Source organism: Lepus europaeus, chromosome 6, assembly GCF_033115175.1.
Source record: "Lepus europaeus isolate LE1 chromosome 6, mLepTim1.pri, whole genome shotgun sequence".
NCBI classification, from domain to species: domain Eukaryota; kingdom Metazoa; phylum Chordata; class Mammalia; order Lagomorpha; family Leporidae; genus Lepus; species Lepus europaeus.
The window spans coordinates 91,466,258-91,492,687 of NC_084832.1; the positions used below are offsets into that span (position 1 = coordinate 91,466,258).

A 26,430-nucleotide genomic window follows, 5' to 3' on the forward strand; every position below is an offset into this window, starting at 1 on the left:
GAGAATCTTGGAGATTGCTCGTAAAATTGAAGGAGGAAAAAGAATTTCATAATACTAAACTTAGGTGTTAAGCATTTTTTTGCAACATTTGTGTTGTTTAATACCTCTTTGTATTAACTCAATATCCAGATGAGTTGTTAGCAAACTATTTAGTGCAAAATATAGTTAACAGGCAATGCTGAGGCTTACAAATGGACACTGAAAAGACCAACAGACCAATGGGAAAATGGGCAAAAAATATGAAGAGGTGATAATGGAGCAAGGCCATTAGGCCCACAAATACATGAGAATATGGTCAACTTTATCAGTTATCAAGGAAAAGCAAATTGCTGTACCCATTATGTACTACTTTTAATACCTGATGTAAGACTCAGTACTGAGTCTGAGTATTGAGTACTGATAATTGCCTACTGCTGGCAGGTATTCCCACACATTGCTGGTAGAGATGTCGGTGTTTGTAAACCCCTTTTGGGAAATTATCTGCTCTCTGTTGAAAATAAAAATTTATAATCATCAGAACAGAAAAAAAGACACTGGTTAAAAACTTGGACTTTAGGTAATACTTTTTTTTTTTTTTTTAAATTTTTGACAGGCAGAGTGGACAGTGAGAGAGAGAGAGACAGAGAGAAAGGTCTTCCTTTGCCGTTGGTTCACCCTCCAATGGCCGCCGCGGTAGGCGCGCTGCGGCCGGCGCACCGCGCTGTTCCGATGGCAGGAGCCAGGTGCTTCTCCTGGTCTCCCATGGGGTGCAGGGCCCAAGGACTTGGGTCATCCTCCACTGCACTCCCTGGCCACAGCAGAGAGCTGGCCTAGAAGAGGGGCAACCGGGACAGGATCGGTGCCCCAACCGGGACTAGAACCCGGTGTGCCGGCGCCGCAAGGCGGAGGATTAGCCTAGTGAGCCGCGGCGCCGGCCTAATACTTTTTTAAAAAAGAAGAATTATTTTATTTATTTGAAAGACAGAGTTAGAGAGAGAGGTAGAGCCAGAGAAACTCGAGGTCTTCTATCCGCTGTTTCACTCCCCAGTTGACCGCAACAGCCGGAGCTGAGCTTATCCAAAACCAGGAGTCAGGAGCTTCTTCCAGGTCTCCCATGCGGGTGCACTTGGGCCATCTTCTGCTTTCCCAGGCCATAGCAGAGAGCTGGATCAGAAGAGGAGCAGCTGGGACTCGAACCAGCGCCCATATGGGATGCCGCAGCTGCAGGCTGGGGCTTTAACCCACTGGGCACAGCGCCGGCCCCAGGTAATGCTTTTTAAAAAGGACACATGACTCTGAGACTCATTAATCGCACTTTAGATAATCTGTCTCACGGATTAAATTCAACAATACACATGGACATATGTACGTGACTGTTTATTGGGACATGTCTTACAGTTTAAAAAACCTGGGGACGAAGTAAATACTCATCATAGAAGATTGGCTGACTACATTATAGAATTTTGTGGAGCCATTAAAAAGAATGAATTAGAATGATAGCATTGACTTGCAAGGATTTTGCCACATTGTGAGAAAAGTACCAGAAAAAGGAATAAGTTAGTGGAACATTGGCAGCCTTCTGTGTAAATACGAATGCATATCTATGTAAGATTGTGCTAGCTTGGGGGAAAGTATGAGAAGATTAAAAAAAAATGTGCAAATCACTATTTCTATTAGGTCATGTGTGTAGTCAGAGGAGCAGAATTACTGGAAGCTAATGGACACCTGCCTGTTCCATGGTCCTGGGAGGGGCCCTACAATACGTTTACATGGCTGTATGAGTCCATTTTCTGCTGCTGTTGCAAGAGTACAGAACAGAAGTGTATTCGGCTCACAGTTCTGGAGATGGAGAAGTCCATGATCAAGGGACTGCATCTCGTGAGGGCTTTATAGCTGTGTCACAACAAAGTGAAGGGCATCATATGTGAGAGAGTGAGAGCGAGAGCGAGAGAGAGAGAGAGGAGGCTAAAGTAATCCTTCTGTCAGGCACCCACTCCTGTGATATTAACACTCCTGTGATGATTAACTTACTCCTGTTATAATAGCATTAATCTGTCCTTAATCACTTCTTAAAGGTCAATGCTGTTTCATTGGATACTAATTTTCCAACAATGAAATTTGGGGGATGCACTCAAGCCATAGCAATGGTGAGTTATTTTTGTAAAACTTACTTGGTTTGGGGGCTAGTGTCGTGGCGCAGTAGGTTAATCCTCCTCCTGCGGTACCAGCATCCCATACGGACGCCGGTTCTAGTCCCGGATGCTCCTCTTGCAGTCCAGCTCCCTGCTATGGCCTGGGAAAGCAGTAGAAGATTGCCCAAAGTCCCTGCGCCCCTGCACCCATGTGGGAGACCAGGAAGAAGCACCTGGCTCCTGGCTTTTTATCGGCACAGTCCTGGCCTTTGCAAGCCATTTGGGGGGTGAACCAACGGAAGGAAGACCTGTCTGTCTCTCCCTCTCACTGTCTGTATCTCTCTCAAATAAAATAAATTAAAAAAAAAATCTAAAAAAAAAAACCTTACTTGGTTTGAACTTTAATTGGTAAGTTTGCTCTTTCTCTCCCTCCCTCCCTTCCCTCCTCCCTCCCTCCCTTCCTCCTTCCCTTCCTTCCTTTCTCTTGTTCCCTTTCTTTCTTGTGATTTATTTATTTATTTGAAAGGCAGAGAGAAGAGAGATGAAGAGGTTCACTCCACAAATGGCCACAAAATCCAGGGCTGGGTCAGGTTAAAGCCAGGAGCCTGGAACTTCATCGGGGATTTCCCATGTGGGTGTCAGGAGCCAAAGTGCCTGGGCCATCTTCTGCTGCTGTCCCATGTGTATCAGAAGGGAGCTGGATCAGAAGCCGAGCAGCTGGTCCTCCCACTGGCATTCCAATATGGGATGCTGGGTATGTCTGGTTGAAAGGGCAGCTTACCCCAGTGCCACAATGCTGGTCCCTATATTTTTCTGCTTCTTCTTTTTTTTGACAGGCAGAGTGGACAGTGAGAGAGAGACAGAGAGAAAGGTCTTCCTTTTCCATTGGTTCACCCTCCTAATGGCCGCTGTGGCCAGCGTGCTGCAGCCAGTGCACCATCACCGTGCTGATCTAAAGCCAGGAGCCAGGTGCTTCTCCTGGTCTCCCATGCGGGTGCAGGGCCCAAGGACTTGGGCCATCCTCCGCTGCACTCCTGGGCCACAGCAGAGAGCTGGCCTAGAAGAGGGGCAACCGGGACAGAATCTGGCGCCCCAACCGGGACTAGAACCCGGTGTGCTGGTGCTGCAGGCAGAGGATTAGCCTATTGAGCCATGGCGCTGGCCCTATATTTTTCTTAAAGTTCCCAAATTGTATTGTGCCTGAGTGAATGTTGACAGAGGAGCGCCACACACTGATTGCCAGCTGTTGAGAGCAGGCTCATGCCCTAAAGAACTTTTGGCCCCGAAGCTCAAAGCATCAGGGTTTATAAAGGCAAAAACCACAAGGAGGGGAGAGGGACTACATGGTTGCTAGGGTCAAGCTGACCTAAAGCATAAGCAAAATTAATATCAATTACAATCTTGACAGTAACAATTACAGTCTGGACATTAGTCCAGGTACTGACCTAAATCATATGTAGGACATAGACAAATTATAATCTTAACATTAATCCAGGTGCATCCTATCTGTTTTAAGCTTGAGCAGTTGTGCTAGGGGATTTCTGTGTTCTGCCCAGCAGGATGTAATGTACTGTTATTGTCTTAGTTTTAGACCATAGTCTCACGGTGGGGGGTGCTTTCTCAAGATGGAGTCTTGGATGCTCTAAAGTCAGTCCCTACTGTCAGGGTGCCACTTCAATTTGAGTATTGTATCCAAATTGCATAGAAGGTTTTACAAAATCTGGGTATAAAAATTAGTAAGTTAAATGAAAAGATGAGAAAACATTTTAGAATATCTTAGGAATGAATTATAGCACTTTTTTGTTTTGATATTAAATGACCACGAGTGAATATACAAAGACCAAATGCAATAAGACTTTCAAATTCTTCCTTATTCATTATTTCTTTTTTTTTTAATCTTTTAACAGTTTTATTTAGTATTTACCTTTCAAGTTGGTAAAACACATTATCAAAGTATTACATGTAAGCAATGCCTTTTTATATAGATGGTCCCCTGGATTGCTTACCCACACACAAAATCCCACTCGTGCCCCACATTGAACTATATTTGTATCATAGATTGTAAGAATTAGCAAAAGCCAAGATGAATCTTTAGAATTGGAGGAACTCCTTCATAGCTCATCCTTGGGCTTCATTAGGAAAAAAAAAAATACTCCTGTACTGTATTTCACATCTCTTAAAAATAGGAAGTGTTTTAGCAGCTTAAAGCTTTTTAAGTTATATTATAAAACTCATTTCACACTAGGGTTTCCTTTGAAATATAGTTTACATCCAAACTGATCATTACATACACGGTCATTTTAGCACGGGGGCAAACTTTAAAAACATTTCAGACCTTTAAAATTAGGCCATGGTATAAAAAAAGTCCATGGTATTATATTCAGCAAGGAAAACTACCTATGCTACATGATTACATGTATCTACGTGGATCTTTCTTCCTTAGGTGCTCAAAACTTTCACAATTCCTCACTTTAAGTAAGCTTTTCAGGGAAGTTAAGAGGCTAAATCACTGTCAGAATAACTTGTGCAGTGCTGTAATACAAAAGGTGTATTTGAAAGCTATTGAGGGGCCAGCTCTGTGGTGCAGTAAGTTAGTCCTCTGCCTGCAGCACTGGCATCCCATATGGGCACTGGTTCGTGTCCCTGTTGCTCCTCTTCTGATCCAGTTCTCTGCTATGGCGTGGGAAAGCAGTAGAATATGGCCCAAGCACTTGGGTCCCTGCACCCGCATGGAAGAACTGGAAGAAGCTCCTGGCTCCTGGCATTGGATCAGCTCAGCTCTGGCCGTTGAGGTCATTTGGGGAGTGAACCAGTGGATGGAAGACCTTTCTCTCTGTCTCTCCCTATCACTATCTGTAACTCTACCTCTCAAATAAACAAATAAAATCTTTTTTAAAAATGGGCATTGTTTTAAAAAAGCTATTGAGAAAGAAAGCTATTATTTGACTGTTTCTATAAAAAATGGTTTGGGTGCGTTCGTTGGCAGACAGCTATCTATCAGCAGTTAAGAAGACCATTGGGGTATGCAGTGCCTCATTCTAACTCTTGCTTGTCCTTTTCACACTCACCACTGTGTACCTTGCTGAAGTGTGACTTATTGAGGAAAATTCACATTTTATTTTGGCAGCGCATTAGGTTGTTGACATATTACTGATTTGAGTGTTTCTAGAACATGAGCTTTCAAAGGTTCAACTAATTCTCAATCCTTGTCTGTCTTAGGTTATTATTAATCTGATTCACCAACTTTAAACAAGTCAGTCTACTGATCCATGCATGATAATCTTAGCCACTTTCCCCCAACAGACAATAGAAAAATTGTTTTCTTTGCCCCTCCCCAAATCTAAACTTGAATGGGAATCTAAATTTGAATGGTTTCACTTCAAAGTTACTCAGCTGGGGACAGTTGCTATTAAGTACAATTATTCAGTTATTTTAAGTTGTGCTGATACTACCATTCCATCACAAAGCTATTGAGATGTTTGATTACACTCATTGTTTTACACAAGTAGATTAAATTCACTATTCAGATTTGTTTCAGACCAATTTAAATGTTAGGACTTTATCTTTTGTTATACCTCTACTTTAAGGAAGTTTCATGTTGAAATGCCATTGTTTCTTTATTGGAAGGATTAAATGAACCAGGAACTCCGGTGGCTTTGTGGTTTGGGCTCCAGCATAGTTCTGATTAGCTCGTGGCTTAAAAAATCAACTAGGACCTGACAGTTTAGAGTTCCAGTTTTGATTATTTGGAACATTTTTGTTCTTCCCTCCATTTTGCATGGCCTGCCATGCAGCTGCTAATGAGTTATAATTATGTCCTCTTTCTTTCTTTTTTTCTTATGAACAATCTTCATCTAGGAATTCTAATCCTTGTTGTGTTGTTGGTTCTTACTGACATTTCTCGATTGAGGGGCTGGAATGTTACACCTCTCCCCACCACCCAGCGTCAGCTTCTCTGTCGCCTTTCAGTCTGCTTCTCCGTTTGCAGGATGTCCACCACCGGTTCTCTTCCTTGCTGCCAAGCCCATGGTAATAGGTGTTGTTTTCTGATCGATGGTTTCCTTTGTCTCAATATAGAAGTTTTCATGGGCCGATCTGCTGAGTTCAGGGTAGGAGCTGAGGCCCACATCTGTGTCTTCTCAGGACACAAGGGTAAGAGAAGTCCTAGCCACTTCAAGCTCGGAACTACAGTGGCGACTCCTGCCTCTTGTGGTAGAGGCCCTCCCTGCCTTTCCAGGGAAAGACCAGGCATGGATCAGACAAAGCCCACAAGCATCGACAAAGCCAAAAGCTGACCACCTTAGCGTCTCTGACCTCCTGTGTTCATTATTTTTTTTAAGAGAGGAGCTTTTTTTTTTTAATTTATTTTACTTATTTGAAAGAGTTACAGAGAGAGGTATAGGCACAGAGAGAGAGAGAGGTCTTCATCTGGTGGTTCACTCCCCAAATGGCCACAATGGCCAGAGCTGAGCCAATCAGAAGCCAGGAGCCAGGAGCTTTTTCCAGATCTCCCACGTGGGTGCAGAGGCACAAGAACTTGGGCCATCTTCTTCTGCTTTCCCAAGCCATAGCAGAGAGCTGGATCAGAAGTGGAGCAGGACGGAGCTGTGGCTCAATAGGCTAATCCTCTGCCTGCGGCATTGGCACACCAGGTTCTAGTCCCAGTCGGGGCGCCGGATTCTGTCCCAGTTGCCCCCTTCCAGGCCAGCTCTCTGCTGTAGCCTGGGAGTGCAGTGGAGGATGGCCCAAGTCGTTGGGCCCTGCACCCCGTGGGAGACTAGGAGAAGCACCTGGCTTCTGCCTTTGGATCAGCGTGGTGCACCGGCCGCGGCGGCCATTGGAGGGTGAACCAACGGCAAAGGAAGACTTTTCCCTCTGTCTCTCCCTCACTGTCCACTCTGCCTGTCAAAAAAAAAAAAAAAAAAAGTGGAGCAGCCGGGACACAAATTGGTGCCCATATGGGATGCCAGCACTGCAGGCTGAGGCTTTAACCCACTGTGTCACAGCGCCAACCCCCCTGTATTCATTATTACTATGAGGATTTTTGTTAGATAATTTCTGAAAATTTAATTCATTTGGCTGAGACCTGCTGCTCCAAACGTGCTGTGACAACTGGCCAGCAGAGGGCACTGTGCTGTTGGCCTGAGGTGTGCAGAGAGCTTGCAAAGTGTGAGTGTAGAGGTGGTGAAGAAAGTAAACAATTGATGTGGCCAGCTTAGAGTTCACCATATAAGAGAAGACTACTTTCACTCTGTGTCGTTGTCTCTTTCACACACACGCACACAGCATGGAAATGGATGGATGGATGGACTACACACTGTACACTTTGGGTAGACAAGAATAGGGAAAAGCTTGTTAGAGAACATAACCCCTTAGACTATTGGCTCAGGAGAGGAGAAAGATGTGGTTTTATGAGAAGAGAGAAAGATGTTCTGGGAATTTGGCAGAGGATGGAAAGCAACAAGAGTGAAAGCAACAGGGTGAAATCCCATTGTGAAAACCAGGCTGCTCATCTCAAAGGGAAACTCCAAGGAAGGTATTGAAAGTTTGCACCGTGAGTGCTGCACTTAGGCTTGTGTCTTCTTAGTCTCCTGCAGGCACATGAGTTTCTTCTTTATCTGTGGTCTGGGGCTCTGTTGTTGCTGGCAGAAGGAAGCAGTTGTGGGGAGTAATATTAGATATGAGTGGTTACTAGATCTTTTTTTTGGCAGGAAGTAATATAAGAACAGATGGAGTCTGTAGACTAACTCCATGTTCTAATAAACAACTCCTTATGTATAACCTTTCCAAATATAGCTGAAAGAATGGATTGTCCTTGAAAGTTATATCTGGATACTATTCATGTTTATTTAAAATATTAAATTATTTTTAAACTAATACATGTAGGTGGCTAAAAGTTCAAGTACTTTGGAAGGGCTTATCACGAACCTCAGTGATCTCCAGCCCATCCCTCCCAGCCTGGCCCTGTTCCACCAAAGGCAACCACTTTGAAGTCTTTCTGGTTGTAATTCTTTGGTGGTTTCCTCCATATTTCAAACAATTAAACTTAGAAATACGATTTTCACTGTTTTTTAAGTTAAGTGTAGAAACGATCTCTTGGAATTCTCTTGCAGATGAAGATTTAACTTACTTCATTCAGGGCCAAGTAGTGAAGTAGTATATCATGTTTGCCTCTTCCCTGTGGCATTTGCTTTTCCTGCCTCATTTTTCTTTCTTTTTTTTTTTTGACAGGCAGAGTTAGACAGTGAGAGAGAGAGAGAGAGACAGAGAGAAAGGTCTTCCTTCCATTGGTTCACCCCCCAAATGGCCGCTATGGCCGGCACCTGTGCCGATCTGAAGCCAGGATCCTGGTTTCCCATGTGGGTGCAGGGCCCAAGGACTTGGGCCATCCTCCAATGCACTCCCGGGCCACAGCAGAGAGCTGGACTGGGAGAGGAGCAGCCAGGACAGAATCCAGCACCCCAACCAGGACTAGAACATGGGGTGCTGGCACTGCAGGTGGAGGATTAGCCTAGTGAGCCGGGGCGCCAGCCTCCTGCCTTGTTTTTCTATGTAAACAACTCCTTATTAACCCTTATTTGTTTCATCAGATTGGTATTTTGTATCTATCAGTATGTTATGCAACTTCTCTATATGCAAGGGATCTTCGAAATGTTAATGAAAATACATATTACAAAAAAATTTATGGATTTTTTTACAACAAAATACATTTATCTTTTAATTCCATTTCCAAACTTTTTGAAATTCTTTGTGTTTTAAAAGTGTTCTCTCAAGATAACATCTCAATTCTATTTCCCCTTCATCATCTCCCCTAAGATCCCTTCCCCGAGAAATTGGTGGCTCTATGGGTGTGTTTTAAAGCAGTCATGCTGGAACCTTCTTGCTAAGGAGGGTTCTGTGATTTGTGGATACTATATGTCTGTGTGGCTTCTTCTTTTCTTTTTGATTGCTGTCTACTCTTGTTGAAGCACACCTTGCCATAGGGAGCTTCCTTAGAAAGCGTATCTGAAAAGCCAGTTTGAGCGTTTGATAGCTTGGCTGGGTATAGAAATCTAAAATGTTCTAGCTGTTTATGTTGCTACTAAAAAGTTTAATGTCCTATTTTTCCTCTGCATAAATAAACTCATTTTATAGTTTTATGTCTTAAAACATTTGATATACTTTAATTTAAAATTTTTGGCATGGGTCTCTTACTGTTTTGGATACTTGCTGAGCTCTTTCAACAAGAAACTATATATTATGGGTTCAAGGAAATTTTGTTGTATAACTTTTATTTAATATTTATTTATTTGAAAGGCAGAGTTATATATAGAGAGGGAGATACGCAGAGAGAAAGATCTTCCAACCAGTGGTTCACACCCCAAATGATTGCAATGGCTGGGGATGGGCCAAACTGAAGCCAGGAGCTAGGAGCTCCTTCCCAGTCTCCCACATAGGTACAGGGGCCCAAGTACTTGGGTCTTCCTTTGCTCATTTCCCCGACCCATTAGCAGGGAGCTGGATCAGAAGTGGAGCGGCTAGAACTTGAGCTGGAGCCCATATGGGATGCTAGGTCTCAGATGGCGGCTTAACTCGCTGCATCACAACACTGGCCCCTGTTGTATAACTTTTTAATCTCTTTCTCTGTTTTTTTTTTTTTTTTTTGGTGTGTGTGTGTGTGTGTGTATGATTCTTAATGGTTGAATATTGGTTCTAATATTTGTTCTGTTAAGTTTATTTTATTCTCATCTTGATTTTTTAAAAGAGATTTGCCTTTATTTTCCATTCTTTTTATTGAATTATTTTAGTTAGGCTAGCAAACTTCTAATCCCCAATAGCTTTTTTATCCCATTTCTTTTTAGAAATTGTCACTTATGCTTATTTTATATGAATGTGTTATGTATCATCTTGTAAATTTGAGGATGTGCCATTTTAAAAGTACTCTTTTAAGGTTTACTGCACTATTTCCATAAGTCTCCCTTTCCCATGTTTTCATTTTTGGCTGTGTTTTTCATAGTATGTACTGTTTGCACATACCAGGTAGCTTGCAAAGAGAAGACTGATGGGGTGCCATATGGCGGGGGGCTGGTCAGAGAGCAAACCTCACGTCTTGGTGAAGCAATTTCAAGTGTAAGCTGCCTTCTGTCTTCTGTGCTATTTGGATGGTTGGTCCTGCAAGTCCTCGTGGGCCATGGATGTGGCAGTCTGGGCTTGTAAGTTTCCCTGTAGTCGGGAGAAGGGGCCTGCTGAGAGTGGAACGGTGGTGCTTCTTTTGTTGTCTTTTTCATTTATTGCTGTCTGATTTATCCTGTGTGCATTCCCTAGATGCTTACCCCTGAGATCCCTTTGATTTCTTTCTTTGCCCAAGTCCCTTTTCCATTGTTGGCGCTTCCTGCAGCTCGATTTGCAGTTCTGCACCCTGAAAGAGGAGGCTTACCTCTTTGCCATAGGCACTCTCTGCCCTACTCACTGCCCTGCCTAATATGTGGCTGCAGTGCTTGCTTTCAGGAGTCTACTTGCTTGGGCCGCTGGGTGCCCAGGTATATAGTACATAGAACATAATTCTGGGTGTGTCTGTGAGAGTGTTAACATTTGAAGCAGTAGACTTTGGTGAGCAGATGGCCCTCCCTATTGTGAGTGGATCTCATCCAGTTCCTGAAAGTCTGAAGGGGACCAAAAGGCTAATCCCCACCCAGCTCCCCATAAGAATTTCCCCTGCCTGATGATCTTTAAAATGGACATTGATTTTTTTCCTGTCTTTGAACTTGAACTGAAATATTAGTTCTTCTGAGTTTCAAGTTGCCAGTCTTTGGATTGTGGCCACACCATTGACTTCTCTGGGTCTCCAGCTCAGGACGTGCTGGAGGCCATAGTTATGTGAACCAATTCCTTGTGACAGCTCTTTCTTTCTTTCTCTCTTAGACACACACACACACACACACGCAGTTCTGTGCCACTCAGCCATGGGGATATGTTCTAAGTAATGTATCATTAGATGATTTTTGAAAAAGATTTGTTTATTTATTTGAAAGACAGAGTTACAGAAAGGCAGAAGCAGAGACAGAGAAAGGTCCTGCATCCATTGGCTCACTCCCCAAATGGCCACAACGGCTAGAGCTGCACTAATCCAAAGCCAGGAGCCAGGAGCTTCTTCTGGGTCTCTCATGCAGCTGCAGGGGCCCAAGGACTTGGGCCATCCTCCACCACTTTCCCAGACCACAGCAGAGAGCTGGATCAGAAGAGGAGCAGATGGGACTTGAACTGGCGCCCATATGGGATACTGGCACTGCAAATTGTGCCCCCACCCACTATGCCACAGTGCCGGCCCTTAGATGATTTTTGTCATTGTGCAGACAAACCAAGATGGATGTGACATCACTGGGTGATAGAATCTTAGGGGACCACCATGGTAGGTGTGATCTGACACTGGTTGAAACATTGTTATATGGCACATGACTGTATATGATCTTCTTAGGTATAGACAGTGAGAGGGAGAGAGGGAGAGAGAGAGCCATCTGCTGCTTCACTTCAGTGCCCATTTGGGATGCCATGCCATAGGCAGAAGATTAACCTACTGTGCCACAGTGCCGCCCCACCCCCTCCCCGAATAGTTTTGATCCACGATTGGTTGCATCCATGGATGCAAAGCCCATAGCTTTGGAGGGCTGACTGTCTATTATGTATATTTTTTATCCCATATGGATCTCCTGTTGGTTATTAGTAAGGAGAAGCCTTACTAACCCTTATTAGTAAGGAGAACCCTTACTTGTTGTTAGGGCTGGATTACTCTCTTAACCATGCATTGAGGTGTCTTGTCAGGAAACAGTTGAGAAGGCAGAGCCTGTTCCCTGACCAGGCCCTTTTACAGGTAGGAGCCCTGTCCTCCTCTGCGGGTCCCTCTTGCTGCAACTCATACTTGGAAGGCATTACCTTGCCCAGTGCAGAAAGGAGTCTAGTTTAGAAAAAAACCAACCCTTTGCGGGTGATTCATCCCATTCCTAGTGTGGCTGTATGTTTCTACATTGCTTTTTGCTGTGTTAATGGTGTCCCTGCGGGCAGGGATGATAAATGTGCATCTGTTTTACAGTTGTGCATCCAGAGCGAGGTAGTCCTGAAATTAGACCCTATAGAATCCACACGTAAAGATTTACTTTCCTCATGTCCCTATTGTAAATTTCAACTGAACCCAAACTAAGTGGATATCTCTACCATAGGAAACTTTGAGTCAAACGCTTCAATTTTATGTACTTTTCCATATGTGTGTGATAAAATAACAGAATAATTTTAATTAGAGCTAGGCCTTTGAATCAAAATTTGGCGTTTTTGCAAGAAATGAAGAAAAAATGGATAGCTTAGCCTGCCTCACATTTTATTCTGAGTTCTGCAAATTCCTTTGTCTCTTTGCACCACGCAGGACTCGTGGATCTTGCTTTCCACCCAGACCTGAGTCAAACATCCGTGCTTTTCATCCTGGGCAGCCCCGTGAACCGTTCACTATACCTCCTGCTGCTCCCCTAACCGGCCTGCTCCAGTCTCGCTTTCCATCTGCTCCTGCAGTTGCCGCGGCTCCTGACTTGCTTGGCCAGTGTCCCTTCCGATCCATTACATCCTCACCTTACAAGCAGTGACGCTGTGGCCTCCTAAGAGCTGAGACAGAGGCAGCGAGAGCAGGATGGGCGTGGGCACTTATGTTTGGACAGCTCGATTTCACAGCCCTGTCCCTCCATATTTGTGTTCTAACATGTCAACTCATAGGACAGCCTGAAACCCTTTTTTTTGGTAGCTTTTTAAAAATATTTATTTTTTACTTATTTGAGAGGCAGAGACAGAGAGACAGATGCCCAGCTGGGGAAGGCCATGGGCTTTGCTGTCGGTTGGAATGTCCTGTTCGGTGACTGCCAGCATGCAGGTGACATTCATCATCTGTGGATGTTAAGGAGGACCCCTGTGGAGGGCTTTTGCTTTTAATGGTCTCATTTAGCTCTCTTCTCTGAGTTAGTCTTATGCACTCTTGACAGATATGTGAAACCATTAATAAAGACTGAACAGCCTTCTCGGGGCATTCTGTGTTACCTACTTGTTATCTTCAGCTTCCTATAATCCAGAACTCTGTGCTGAGTGAATATTTGGGAGGAAGAAGGTACATGGTATTGTCCAGGCACTGGCTGGAGTTGAAGGCTTCCAGAGCATCGTGGTGGAACTCAGCTGACGAAGGCAGCTTCTTGGGGAGAAGTGTCCATGGGTTCTTGCTGTGTGCTGTGTTCTGGAGGTCGGACTGGTACAGTGCTTGCTGATCGAGCGGTGGTCGAGTGGCCATACACCCATATTTCGCCAGGTCCTATTTTCTAATGGGTTGTTTCCCAAGTCTGCAGAGTCCTAAGAGTGGCCAACAGGAGCGGGTTCTACCTGTGTGGATGAGTTCCACCCTGATGAGTCACATGTTCCTGGGGAGAGATTTGCCCATAGACAGAGTGGTCGGTACTGCTGGAAAGGAATGCATGATATTCTGTTGAACGGCGTCCTCTAAGCTGCGGTTAAAAAATCTTCGCACCGTGAGCTCCGGTGTACATGAGTTGATGTATTTTTCATACTCTGTAACGAGCTTGGCATCAGCTACATTAGTCTGCCTATCAGAATTTATGGTGACATGCTGCTTCCCCACAGGGTTACATAAATGAGGAAGGGTTCCAGGGAAGCACATTTCCAGCTCATTCCGTGATTTCCCTTCAAGTGTCAGACTCTTTGAGAGGAGCTGTTTTAAAGGAGGTTTTCCTTTAATGTGTTGCACATCTTTGGCACTTTACACAGAAGAAGGCTAACACGGTGTCTCTCAGGCAGATTCTCATCCCTGTGTGCTGTTGTACCGTGAGGGTGATTTTCCCTGACGCAGTGGCAGTAAACACCATACCAGGCTGCTTTCTCGTCCCATCAGATGACTTCCGGCTGCTGTCTTTTCTGAGGTGTCAGCTTTGGCTTTGTCATTCCAGAATTGGATGCAGTCAGTTCTTACGGCCGTACACATGCCTCTGGCACGTTCCATCTCCAGAGCCCTTCGACCTGTTTGGTGCTCTCGTTTGCTGTGCATTTGAAACCTGCTAGATAATCTTTCTGGAGTGTATTTCATTGAAGTGGAGGCTTGGAGTCATGCCTTGAGAGAGGAGGAAGAGAGAGATAGAGAGAGAGATAGTTAAATTAGGTAGATGCTTTTCTGGTGCAAATTTGAATAAACCTGTGAGTAGCCAGAGGAGCTTTGGTTCATGCTACCCTTTAGGTTTATGCCTTAGGCTTATTTTGTTGTTCCTCGACTGTCTGTGGGGTGCTATGTGCTGGGAACATAGGGAGTTGATGTGAATGTTCTTGCTCTTCTCATAATCTGTTCTGGGGCTAGGGAAGTGACACAGTTGTCTCTTAATGTTTGTGGAGGATGGGTTCCAGAACCCACGTGGATGACAGCATCTGAGGATGTTCATGTTGTTATGTGTAATGGTGCAGTATTTGCATATAACCTATGCACAGCCTCCTGTATACTTTAACTCACCTCTCGAATACTGATAATACCTAATGCAACGTAGATGCTACTTATATGGGTGTTTCATGGTATTGGTTAGGGGATAACGGTAAGAAAACAATTCCTACCTAGTCAGTACAGATTAAATTTTTTAAAAAAATTAAACCTGATTGTGGAAGCTATGGATACAGAGCAAGGCAGAGACTATATGGCACAAATATAAACATCCTGTGAGCTTGAAGGTAGCAGAATCATTTTAAATTTGCCCTAACTTAATGGAAGATACAGGATATGGGAGGGTAAGAAGGGAAAAACTGATCATGGGGAAGACAGGGAGAGTGTGCGTGAAGGTGGCCAAACAAGGGAGTGTGGAAGGAGTGGAATTTATTCATTGTGGTTGAAGCATAAAACCTCTGTGGCAATCATATGCTCAGGGGCTGTTGAGCTGTTGTTCACCTGCCTGCGGGTCATAGCACACAGCTCCTGGAAGGTGGGTAACTGTGCCTACTTATATAGTGTGACGGACAGCTAAACAGCACATGCAAATCAAAGTTTGAAAACAAAATCACACTGGAGATTTTCTGATCAGACAAGCCTTTTGCAAAATATAGTTCTTGTCCTGAGTTTTGAAGCATTTTGTTTTAAAAATGTTATGTTTTGGAAACTTTGGGTTTTGTTACCGTTTTCGTGGAGTTTGCAGCTGTACCTGATGGTAGTGTTTTTCTTTTGTGTTTCCAGTACAGCCAAGTACAGCGTGTTGACATTTCTACCTCGATTCTTGTACGAGCAGATTAGAAGAGCTGCTAATGCCTTCTTCCTCTTCATTGCCTTATTACAGGTAACGCTTTGTAAAGATTACTTAAAATTCACAACCTTAATTACATGCTCAATTAGGTTTCACTGAGTTGTTGGTAAATTGGAAAAGTGATAGTTAAAATATTCAAATACGGTTTTCTTTTTCTAACTGCATCCCTCATTGTTTGATCATGAACAAACATGATCTTTGCATAGAGACTTTTTTGTACTGCTTTAAGGTTAACTGCAATTACTAAAGGAGGCATTGAAAAATGGCCCCCAGGTCTACTTTGACCTCTTTGTCTGTTCCAGATACATAGCCAGTGTTGGATAAAAAGTTAAAAAAGATGTGAGGTACAAAGCTAGTTTTTATAATAAGGTAATCGTCTTTGTGTCTTAGAAATGAAACAACTGCAAAAGAATGGCTGTGAGTGCTGTGGTTTCTTTTTCTTGGAGAGGGTTCTGACATGTCAACTTCCCTCTCTGGTCTCTTGTCTTGCAGCAAATTCCAGATGTATCTCCAACAGGACGATATACCACCCTGGTGCCATTGATCATTATTTTAACAATTGCAGGCATCAAAGAGATTGTAGAAGATTTTGTAAGTGTTTATTTTGGCGTACAAAAAACGTTCTGTGGGATATAACAGACCCGTGGACTGCTTTGGGTGGCTGGCGTGTTTAGGATGGGAACCAGCCTCTAGACTCCTGGGAATAGGTATGCAGACTATATTAAGTACTAACACAGTGTCACTGAAGCGTTCACAGTTTGTTTTCAAACGTTAGATCTCTGAAACTCCTTTGAGTTCTGTCAAATATCCTGTGTTAGGGCTTGCTAAGTTGGGTAGCCAGTGAAGCAATGTGTTATGGTGTTAGCTAGGACAGCAGCACTGTGCCTGCTCTGCCTGAGGTCTTTTACAGTTGTCTGTCTTACTGCTCTCTCTCACCCTCGTGTATCTGCAAGTTCGTTGAGACAACCCTATTCCTGTTCTTTTTTTTTCCTTTTCCTTCTTTCCGTCTTTCTGTCCCCAGCACACACACAAACACATGCACTTGCTCTTGCAAACCTATGTACATCTTCCTGGGAGTAGGTAGGTAAATGAATGTAATACGAATCAAAAAACAAAGACAGTTTATTAGTAAAGTTAATTCAGTTGTTTGTTGTCGGCTAATCACCCTGAGTAATTTTTAGTCTGCTCTAAAACCAATGAGAAATGAGAAACTTTTTAATCTAGAGTGCCACACCTGAAGTTTAGTCACTGGAACAGGAAAATAAAACCTTTGATCTGAATTTTACAACATGAGTGCTGTTTGACTGTTAGCTTCTTTGTACCCTGTTTTTTCCCCTGGCCTTATTGTTTGATATTTCAATTATTCATTTGGAACTTGTGAGTATAAGAGCTCTTTTTTTTCTTTCTGTAACAGAAGCGACATAAGGCAGACAATGCTGTTAACAAAAAGAAAACAATAGGTAAGGCACCAGGCTGGACTACTCTTTCCATTATAAACTTAAGTATAAGACCTGCAGTTGAGAAATTCTGAATAGTTAATGATACTTAGGCAACATGAGAAAATTATCTATACAACACTTTAAAAATAACAAATCAAAGAATTGTCCTTACAATGAGGATTTGAATAGGATTTGTATATTTTAGGATTTTAGATGTAATTTTTAGGAACTAAAGACTTTTTTTTATGTCCTTACACATTCCAAGTGTGCACATCCTTGGTTTATAATTCCCTACCTCCCTGTTTCTGCTTTTTATACTCTTGATTTCTGTGATACCAGCTCTGTTTTTTGTTTTTTAAAACTTGTTTAACAGCAGGCTCTTTTCCTTCTGGACTGAATGTATATTTAATTTACGTACATACGTAAACATTGATGTGTATATGTTACAGAGGTACAGGGAATGGGGGCTCCATTTTTGGGGGTGATGATGTCATACCTTTCTGTCTAAGGATGAGGTATGTGAGAATTGATCGTGGAATTTTAAAAGGAGCTCTTTGAAGTTTAGAAAGATGATCCCTTTTTGATTATCACCAGTATTAACTGACATGTTGCTTCTTTTTCTTTTTCAGTGTTAAGAAATGGTATGTGGCATACCATTGTGTGGAAAGAGGTAAAAACTGATTTTAAGTATGGGCTTGAACACTTGTAATGAACTGCTGGCCTAGACTGCAGTACAGAGCTGTGCTGAGACGGGGCTCATGTGGCCATGTGCTCCTGTGCAAGAGCTCTGCTTAGATACGAGGCACACTTCCTTGGCCCACACCCCTCTGGAAGGTGCCCCTGGGAGTCAAGCTGGGATTTCTGCGCACCTGGTGGATATTTGTGAATTCTCAGAACACTGCCTAATTTCTACATCTGTATGGATGTAGATTTTTTTTTTTTACCAATTTTGCGTTGTTCTCTTAACCTAAATCTGAATTTTGAATTTTTTTTAATTTTAACTTTTGATATTCTCACTTCTAATGACTTGGGGCAGGGCAGACAAGCCTGAAACACAGAGGGGGAGCAGGGAAGCCAGCTCATCTTGTTCCTGAGGAGCCAGGTGCTTCTCCTGGTCTCCTGTGGGGTGCAGGGCCCAAGCACTTGGGCCATCCTCCACTGCACTCCCGGGCCATAGCAGAGAGCTGGCCTGGAAGAGGGGCAACCGGGACAGAATCCGGTGCCCCGACCGGGACTAGAACGCGGTGTGCCGGCGCTGCTAGGCGGAGGATTAGCCTGTTGAGCCACGGCGCCAACCGCTTGACGTTTATTAAACATGGTTTAATAAACATCTGAGAGAATGCCCACGAGAAGACACCTGCAGCATTCACTTTGTTTTAGGAGAACCAGCCTCCGTTGGTACACAGTTCCCCTGGATGGTGTTTTGCAGCAACTCCGTATCCTCTGTAGCAGTCCGGAAGTCCTGCGCTGCAAACATCCATCGCCTCCCTCTCCCGTGGCAGTGAAGTCAGGTGGTTCTCAGTAAGGAGGCTGGGGATTCTTGACATCATAGAGGGAGAAGTGTTCCCCATGCTGTAGGAATTCAAAGATTTCTACAACACTGGGAATTGCCCTTCTCTTTCCGTAGGGTTCCTCTTGCTGTTCCCTTCCCCAAAGTGCACCTGCAGTGGCTGAAATGAAGCATGATTTGGATTTTACTTGAAAGAGCAGGAAAGAGAGTGGTGGCAGATTTCTGCATCCAGGAGTTGATGGCTTTAATAGCTCCTAAAGCTCAGTATTGTGTCCCCCACACGTGTAGGGGGAAGGCAGCAATAACAAAACACTGGTTACATACCACATGCATTCTTATTTCAATTCCAAAAGTGTTTGGATGGTTTGTTTAAATGGAGCTCTTTGCATGTGCCAGAGACTGTGCCAGGCATGGTAAGAATAGAGCATGTCCTTGCGATGTCCTTGAGAAATCTTGCATGCAGTGGGTCTCTAATTTTAGTAGGTGTCCTAGCCACCCGGAGGGCTGCTCCAACACAGGTCATTAAGCCCAATGGCCAGACTTTCTAATTCAGTGTGTCTCAAGTGGGGCCCTAGAATTTTCATATTTAGCAAGTTCCCACATGAGGTTAATGCTTTTGATCCAGGGAGTACACTGGAGGACCACAGGTGTAGTGGAAGAGACGAGAGCTGACTATATTGCAATGCAGTGACTGAGCTCTGTGCAGGGTGTGTCTCAGGTGCTCTGGGGACATCTGGGAGGGGCAGCTAAGCTGGACCTGCTGATTCAGGTCAGGAAAGGCTATCCTTGGAAGAGTTGTACAAGCCAGAGGGTGCCAATCTGGGAGGTGTCTGGAGAGCCAGGCCTAGCTGCCCCGCTGAATAGGGGGTGTGAGGAAGGGAGTACAGAAGAGGGCAGCAGTACCAGGTGCCAGAGCTGTCAGGCCAGGGCGATTGGCTGCCCTTCAGGGCCCCAGAGCACTAACAATCTAACGTGAAACACTGAAGGTCAAGACAGCCAGCCCCGGGTATCGCCAACCAGTGGGGGAGCACTGAGGGGCAGCTCTCTGGCAGATCTCAGTAGCTTTAATTGATTTTGACCCAATATTTTAGCATCTTAAAATTAAGACGCTTGCACCCTGTGAGGTTTGCAGTGGGTTCAGTCTTTTCCACTTTGCTAATTCTGTCAGATGGCATCAGACATACAAGAGACAGTCACGCATAAGAACATCAAGTAGATAGAGCATTTCAGACAAAATCACAAGAAAGTTGTTTATCTTGTACATGAAACTTCTTAGTATTTGATTACTGGGATCTAAATGTCTCTTTATTTAGGAAGTCAAAGGAAGAGAAAGCCATAATTTGTCTTGTCCTCCCACTTTGAATTAAAAAAAAAACTTCTTTTTCCTTTTGGAAATATGACTAATTTTTCTCTTGCATTTTAAAACTAATTGCTTCTGATTTTTCTATGTAATTAAGTCATTCATATAAAATATTTTTACTTTTAAAAAAACACTTTCAATTTACATCAGTATCCCTAGTTTTTATACTTAGGCTGCTAAAATACTTCTAGTCCTGTAGCATCTGTTTTTTAACTTCTCTTTGTGATGGAATATAATAATATGCTGTTCTTTTGCTTTTAAATTGCATACTAACTTGTGTCTTTAAATTTGGATACTAACTTAGAATATGAAGTGGTTCTACAGATTAATTTTTACTGTTCTTTTCTGTGTTGAACCCAATTTCACAGACTGCCCCATACTGTGATAAGCAGTTCACAGCAACAATAGCACACATTTCAGTACTCCTGCTTTTTTTCCCAACTGAAAATTAAACTAGGCACTTACTAGCTTATAAAACCCAGTAGTTTTCCCACTAGTATCACATCATTTGAAATCTTTGGTTTCTAAGAGATAAGCAACGTGGTTAGAACAGGAAACAGAAAACATAGGAGCCAGTTTTACCGTTTGCAATGACTGCTGCACTGGGAAAGTTGTCTTCCTGTATTGTCAGAGAATGCTGATGTCCTTGACTTTCATACTTGCAGTGTCCATCCAGTTACATGCATGCTGATGGGCTAACCCTTAACCTGCCCTCGTTGTGTGCCAGATACTGCCCGTACTGCCTGAATCACTGCATCCACCAAACGAGGCCAGAAATGTTGATACGGGGAACTAAGCAGGAGTTAGATGGGGGTAGATGTGCTGCGATTTCTTCCAGCCCTGCAGTGCAATGTTACCCCCTCACCTGTCAGATACACCCACCGTCCCTTGATGCACCTGTGTCTCACTTGGGAGCAAGAAGGAAGAGACGCCATGATGGCCATGCAGAAGTTCAACTCCACATGGTGGCACCACGGTGTACACTGTGTACACTGGTGTGTCCAGACTCCACCCTGTTTTTATGTTCAATTAAGGCACCACTCGTTGTCTCATCAAAGAGACTGAGAATGTGAGAGAGGCTCCCTTTTGCCCTTGGCCATGCTTGGGGATCCTTCCCTACCTTCCACTCTCTCTCTGTATAGGCAAGGATCTGGCCCACTCATGATACGTGTCTCTCCAAGTGGAGTGGCCCACACTCACACGTGCATGTATGTCCATTCACTTTTAAATAAATCCTGCTTTCACTTGTGTGCTATGTGGATGCCTCTGCTTTGAGTACGTACCTCTGCGGGGCACTGAACCTGGAATAGAGGTTGATACCTAGACCCATAGTGGCAGTATTTCCCACGTTGGAAGTGAGGGCCCTGGAGCTCCGAGAGGGAATCCGTAGCTGGTGCCCCTCTGTGAAGCTGGGATTCCACCCAGGCTGGCCTGACTTGAAAGCCCTCAATCTCTCCAACCTGGTGCAGTCTGGGACATTATGTAGAGGGTTGTAGACGCTGGGCCACGGTGCTGCTTTGGAGACTATAGCCTGTTTTCTTGGCCTGGGGGCTTCTGCCTAGAGGTCTTTGTTTCCCAAACTGTGATTCTTTTTCTGGCAGTCTTTCGAAGCTTTGCAAATCTCTCTTTGATGCGGTAGATTTTTGGGGACCTTGCAGATGTACTCTTCATGGGTAAATTTGGTAATTACTTTTAATCAGAATACTGGCCTTCTAGTCAGAGTGCCTCGTTTTGAGTCTTGGCTCTAACACTCTGCCTGTGTGACTCTGGTCAAGTTATTTTGCTTTGAGTCTCATTTGCTGCTTGGAAAGCAGAGATCCTCTGTATATGCATTAACTCAGTTGATCCACACGGTAACTGCATGAAATATGCGCAGTTATAATTGAGAAAACTGAGGCAGAGCTTGTTAGTCAGGGGTGTAGTTGGGGACTGGGACCCAGGTTCTTCGGTCGGCTCCACTCAACTCTGCAGTTTTAGAAACAGCCACGCATTGTTAATGGATAGGTCATTGTAAGAAAATGACCTCTTTATGGTTCTGACTCTTCCTCCTTTCTTAGAAACTTGTTTTCATTAAACATCATTGCAAAAAAAGGACAATAGAGTTGTCTCAGTATCTGCGGAGGTATTCCATTATCCCTCTCACTGCCCCCCACCCAGGATGCCCAGGTCCTGGTGTCCTTTGTGCAAATCACCCATGCACATTCTCCCATACACGTTACATCATCTCCAGATCTTGTGTAACACCATGAAAATCACCAAGGAAAATCCATGCGAATGGTTGTTCTGTTGTGCATGGTTTAGGGAGTCATGACAGAAGAAGGAGGCTGTATAGTCCAGATGGGATTTTGCTTCTGAGTGTTTTGGGGCCCTGCCTGGCTGAATCTGTGACTGTGGAACCTGCGGATGTGGAGAGCCGGTGGAAGTACCAGTCGCCCGTGTGTCGTGTTTGGGCTTCTCTGAATTAAGCGTCATGGCTTCGTGGTGTGGTATTTTTTCTGCACATGTCTAACCACCTTGACCACTGTTTGTGCTTCCTTTTCTTCTGTGCCTCTGTCCTTGTCCCCGGTCTCCAGGTGGCAGTGGGCGACATCGTGAAAGTCCTCAATGGGCAGTATCTTCCAGCAGACATGGTCCTGCTCTCCTCCAGGTCAGATGTGCCGCTGGGCACTTTTTTTTTTTTAATAAATGATAAGAACAATAAAATGTTAAATGGCAACGGCAGAAATCCTGGGCCACCTTTTCCCCGTGATTCTGTGCGTGACATCCTTTTCCTTCTTATCCTGTTCCTCTCTAATCAAAAAATCTGAAATTCTATACTTTGGAGCATTTTGGATTTAGGATTTTTAGATAAGGGATGCTCAACTCATGCCTGGATCCTGCATTTTCTTTGTCTCATTCATTCCTTTGGGAGTTTTCTGAATTGTTATATAGACTGACTCATTTTAGTGCCCTGGCTATTTCTTGAAGGGGGGGTGTCTTCACTTATAGGGACACTGATCCCAGAGCAGTGGACCCCTGAGGATTGTAGCATATCTTAATCGTCAGCATCAGCTTCCTGTTGGGTCCAGGCAGCAGCCCTTCACACAGGACCCATTGCCGCCCTTGAATAACTGTTCAGAGTACCATGGGCATTGTCTGTGCATAGGCATATGTATGCTTTTTACTTGTTTGTATTTTTCTCCCTTTCTGTCCAAATATCATTGCCATGTTCTCTGGTAGCTTTGTGCTAGAAATATATCAAATCTATCACCCCTCAGTTATACATGTAGTGGACAGCACAAACCTTGCCTTTTTAATAAAGATTTATTGATTTATTTGAAAGGTAGAGTGGCAAAGAAATGGGGAGAGAGAGAAAGAGAGAATATTTCATTTGCTGGTTCACTCCCCAAATGGTTGTAACAGCCACGTCTGGGACAGGCAGAGTTAGACAGTGAGAGAGAGAGAGAAAAAGAGAGAGAGAAAGGTCTTTGTTCCGTTGGTTCACCCCCCAAATGGCCGCTACAGCTGGCATGCTGCGCCGATCTGAAGCCAGGAGCCAGGTGCTTCCTCCTGGTCTCCCAGGCAGGTGCAGGGCCCAAGGACTTGGGCCATCCTCCACTGTACTCCCGGGCCAAAGCAGAGAGCCTGACTGGAAGAGGGCAACGGGGTGCCGGCGCCACAGGCGGAGGATTAGCTTAGTGAGCTGTGGCACTGGCCAAGGTAGCCTGCTTTTATAATATCCCATTTAATCTTCCCAATAGCCCTTTCTATCTTTCCTTTATACATGAGAAAACAACATACTGTTTAGTCCATAAAGTCACAGAAGTCCATAAAGGCCGCATAAGCCCGTAAAGTTAGCCCTGCAGAATTTTTACTTAGCCTGTGGGTTGCACAGTTCATTCTTGCCACCACTGACTATGCCGACTAATCCAAACTCAAAGATGAGAACTGGGAGAATAGCACCGATGCACTTGGGTTTTTATTCTTGGGATATTCTGGTGCTTCGGGGTGGGCATTTGGCTCAGTGGTGGAGATGCTGCTTGCGATGCCCATAGTCCATATTGGGATGGATACCTGAGTTCCAGACCCAGCTCCACTCCCGATTGCAGCTTCCTGCTGATGGACACAGCCTGAGGCCCTAGGTGGTGGCTCAAGTATTTGGGTCCCTGCCACCCCCATGGGAGACCTGGATTGAGTTCCTGGTTTCTGGCTTTGGCCTGGCCCAGCCCTGGGTGTTGTAGGCATTTGGGGAGTGAACCAGTGGATGGAAGATTTCTATCTATCCTGCCTCTGTCTTTCAAATACATTTAGTAAATGAATCAAAGCTAAAAAACTTTTTTGTTGATCTGATTAAAATTTGCCCTTTGATTTGGTAAAAAATGCAGCCAGGAGCAGGCATTCAGCCTAGTGCCCATGTCCTGTTTTGGAGTATTTGGGTTTGATTTCCCATCTGTCTCCTGACTCCAGCTTTCTGCTGGTGTAGACCTTGGAGGCAACGGGTGATGGCTAAAGTACATGGGTCACTTTTCCCCATATGGGAGACCTGAACTGAGCTTTGGGCTCATGGCTTTAGCCTTGGCCCAGTCCTGACTATTGTGGGCATTTGGGCATATGAATCAGTGGATGGAAATCTGTCTCTCTGCCTTTCAAATAAATACATTAAATTGAAAAAAAAAAACTTAAGAAAATTGCAAAGAATCAAAGGCTATGCCTCAATCCTTCCGTTCAGGCTGTGATTTTCTTCAGATGAGTTGTCCTGACCACGCCTGAGTCACCTCTTTTGGTCGGGGTGAGGCTCAGCCTCAGATTTTGAGGACCACCCCCACCCTGTGTCCGGGTCTTAGCCGGACCATCTCCTGTTTCAGGCCACAGGCCCCTCCCCTTCTCATTCATCCCCATTCCTGTCTGCCGGAGTCCCTGCAGTCGGTAGGTGGGACCTGGGAAGACAGCTGTCTCTTGATGTTGAGCCCCAGAGATGAGTGTGTGCCTTCCTTTGTCAGCAGTGACAACCACTGACATGGCCGTTAATAACAACTTAATTTGAGGGTTTGACCAGCACACATAGTTTCTGTAATAGTGATTTTCTGAACAGTAAATTTGTGGAGAAGACTTCACTAAATTTGGCTTTCTTTCTTTCTTCCCTAGTGAACCTCAGGCAATGTGTTACGTTGAAACAGCAAATCTCGACGGCGAGACAAACCTTAAAATACGTCAGGTAAAATCACTTTTGTGACTCGCACTGTCTTGGGAGCCCAAGTTGCATGCGTGGTCCTCCTACACGTGCCACTCCATGTCTATTCTAGAGAGAAGCATGTTCAGCCACAAAAGGGTGGGCTGTATGGGAAGAGTATGCCTTTTATTTTGAGGGGAATGCGTTGAAAGTGGTGGGAGAGACAAAACATGGGCTCAGCACAGGATCGATTGCAAAGGACGCTGTGCCTTTGTTTCTGTCTTCTGAGCTCTCTGCTGTGATGCCAAAGACAGCACACACTCAGCTAAGATGAGCTGATGACAGAAGGGACAGTGACTGCCTCGGAGAGACAGAGCAGATGAGCCTCGGGTGTCTCAGTGTAGGCTGCTGTTGGAACTTAGACTCTAGTTCTAGAGAGTGGTATAGCAGACACGAAGTGCCCATGCCATAAATATTCTATGTATTTTTAATTCTACAATGAAGAAGTTTTCAATATCTAAAAATTTTAAGCATTTTGATGCTGCTGCATGCAGTTGAATTTAATATTTCTGTCCACTTTTTCTTTTCTACTGTAGGTTTTTGCTTTAGACATTTTTTTTCTGTTTAAAGAAGAGTTAACAAGGTTTGTGGTACTAGACTATTTTGGTGTATATTTCAAAATGTTTAGAAAAATCCATTTATTTTTTTCAAAAAGAAGAGGTGAGTGCTACATAGTGTAAAATATTAAAGAGATACTCAATATTAAGAGTGATGTCATAAAGCTAATAGATTATGCTTTCTGTAAGGTGTGTGAGTATGATAATTAACATGGGTGTTTCTCACCCAGTGGTGGAATCTTCACTTTTGCTTCATTGAAATCTCTGCTACTTTTGCATTAGATTGTTGTGACACAAGCTACTAATAAAGTATATCAGATTTGATTTATCAAATTATTGCACTGTAGACGGCTCATCATTTCCTTGTGATTAAGGAGATGCTGGAAGTTGTTCCTTAAATATGGGAGATTGTGTTCAGCAACCTCTTTTGTTTAACGTTTTAGGGTTTGAGTCACACTGCTGACATGCAAACAAGGGATGTGTTAATGAAGTTATCTGGAACTGTAGAATGTGAAGGGCCCAATCGCCACCTCTATGACTTCACTGGAAACTTGAACTTAGATGGAAAAAGGTATCATTTTTCCTGTTCTTAGTATTTTTTTTTTGTAATATAACTAAGAGTTATTGGAGTTATGGAACATGCATTTGTTTTCTACTTTCATAATATTTTAGAATAGTGAGATTTCTTCATATTAGCTTAGCTATGGCACCCTGAACTTTTCTTGAGCCACCATTTCAATAAATTCAAAATTTCCCGTAAATTGAAGTAAAACCTAATTTTTACGCAAGAAAAGAGTCTGTGGGACTCTGATGAAGTTCATAGCTTGTGGTCTGTTCTTTCTGTGCCCATAACTGCCAAGCAAGATAAATGGTTTTAGCTGTGTGTAGTTGTCCAGAAAAGCAGAAGGCAGGTGTCTGAGGTGCACCGAAGCTGATAGACTCAGGAGAGAAA

The 26,430-nt window shown here is 43.9% G+C and overlaps 1 protein-coding gene across 1 annotated transcript in view; it reads left to right on the forward strand.

The window, feature by feature from the left end:
* The window catches only part of ATP8A2 (ATPase phospholipid transporting 8A2), a 515,416-nt gene that overhangs the window by 154,140 nt on the left and 334,846 nt on the right, over nucleotides 1-26,430 (forward strand). The window contains exons 3-9 of the mRNA XM_062195192.1: nucleotides 15,337-15,436; nucleotides 15,896-15,994; nucleotides 16,818-16,863; nucleotides 17,472-17,512; nucleotides 22,286-22,359; nucleotides 24,837-24,906; nucleotides 25,922-26,049. Of these exons, the coding sequence (XP_062051176.1) occupies nucleotides 15,337-15,436; nucleotides 15,896-15,994; nucleotides 16,818-16,863; nucleotides 17,472-17,512; nucleotides 22,286-22,359; nucleotides 24,837-24,906; nucleotides 25,922-26,049 (558 nt within the window). The remainder of the gene's footprint in view (nucleotides 1-15,336; nucleotides 15,437-15,895; nucleotides 15,995-16,817; nucleotides 16,864-17,471; nucleotides 17,513-22,285; nucleotides 22,360-24,836; nucleotides 24,907-25,921; nucleotides 26,050-26,430) is intronic.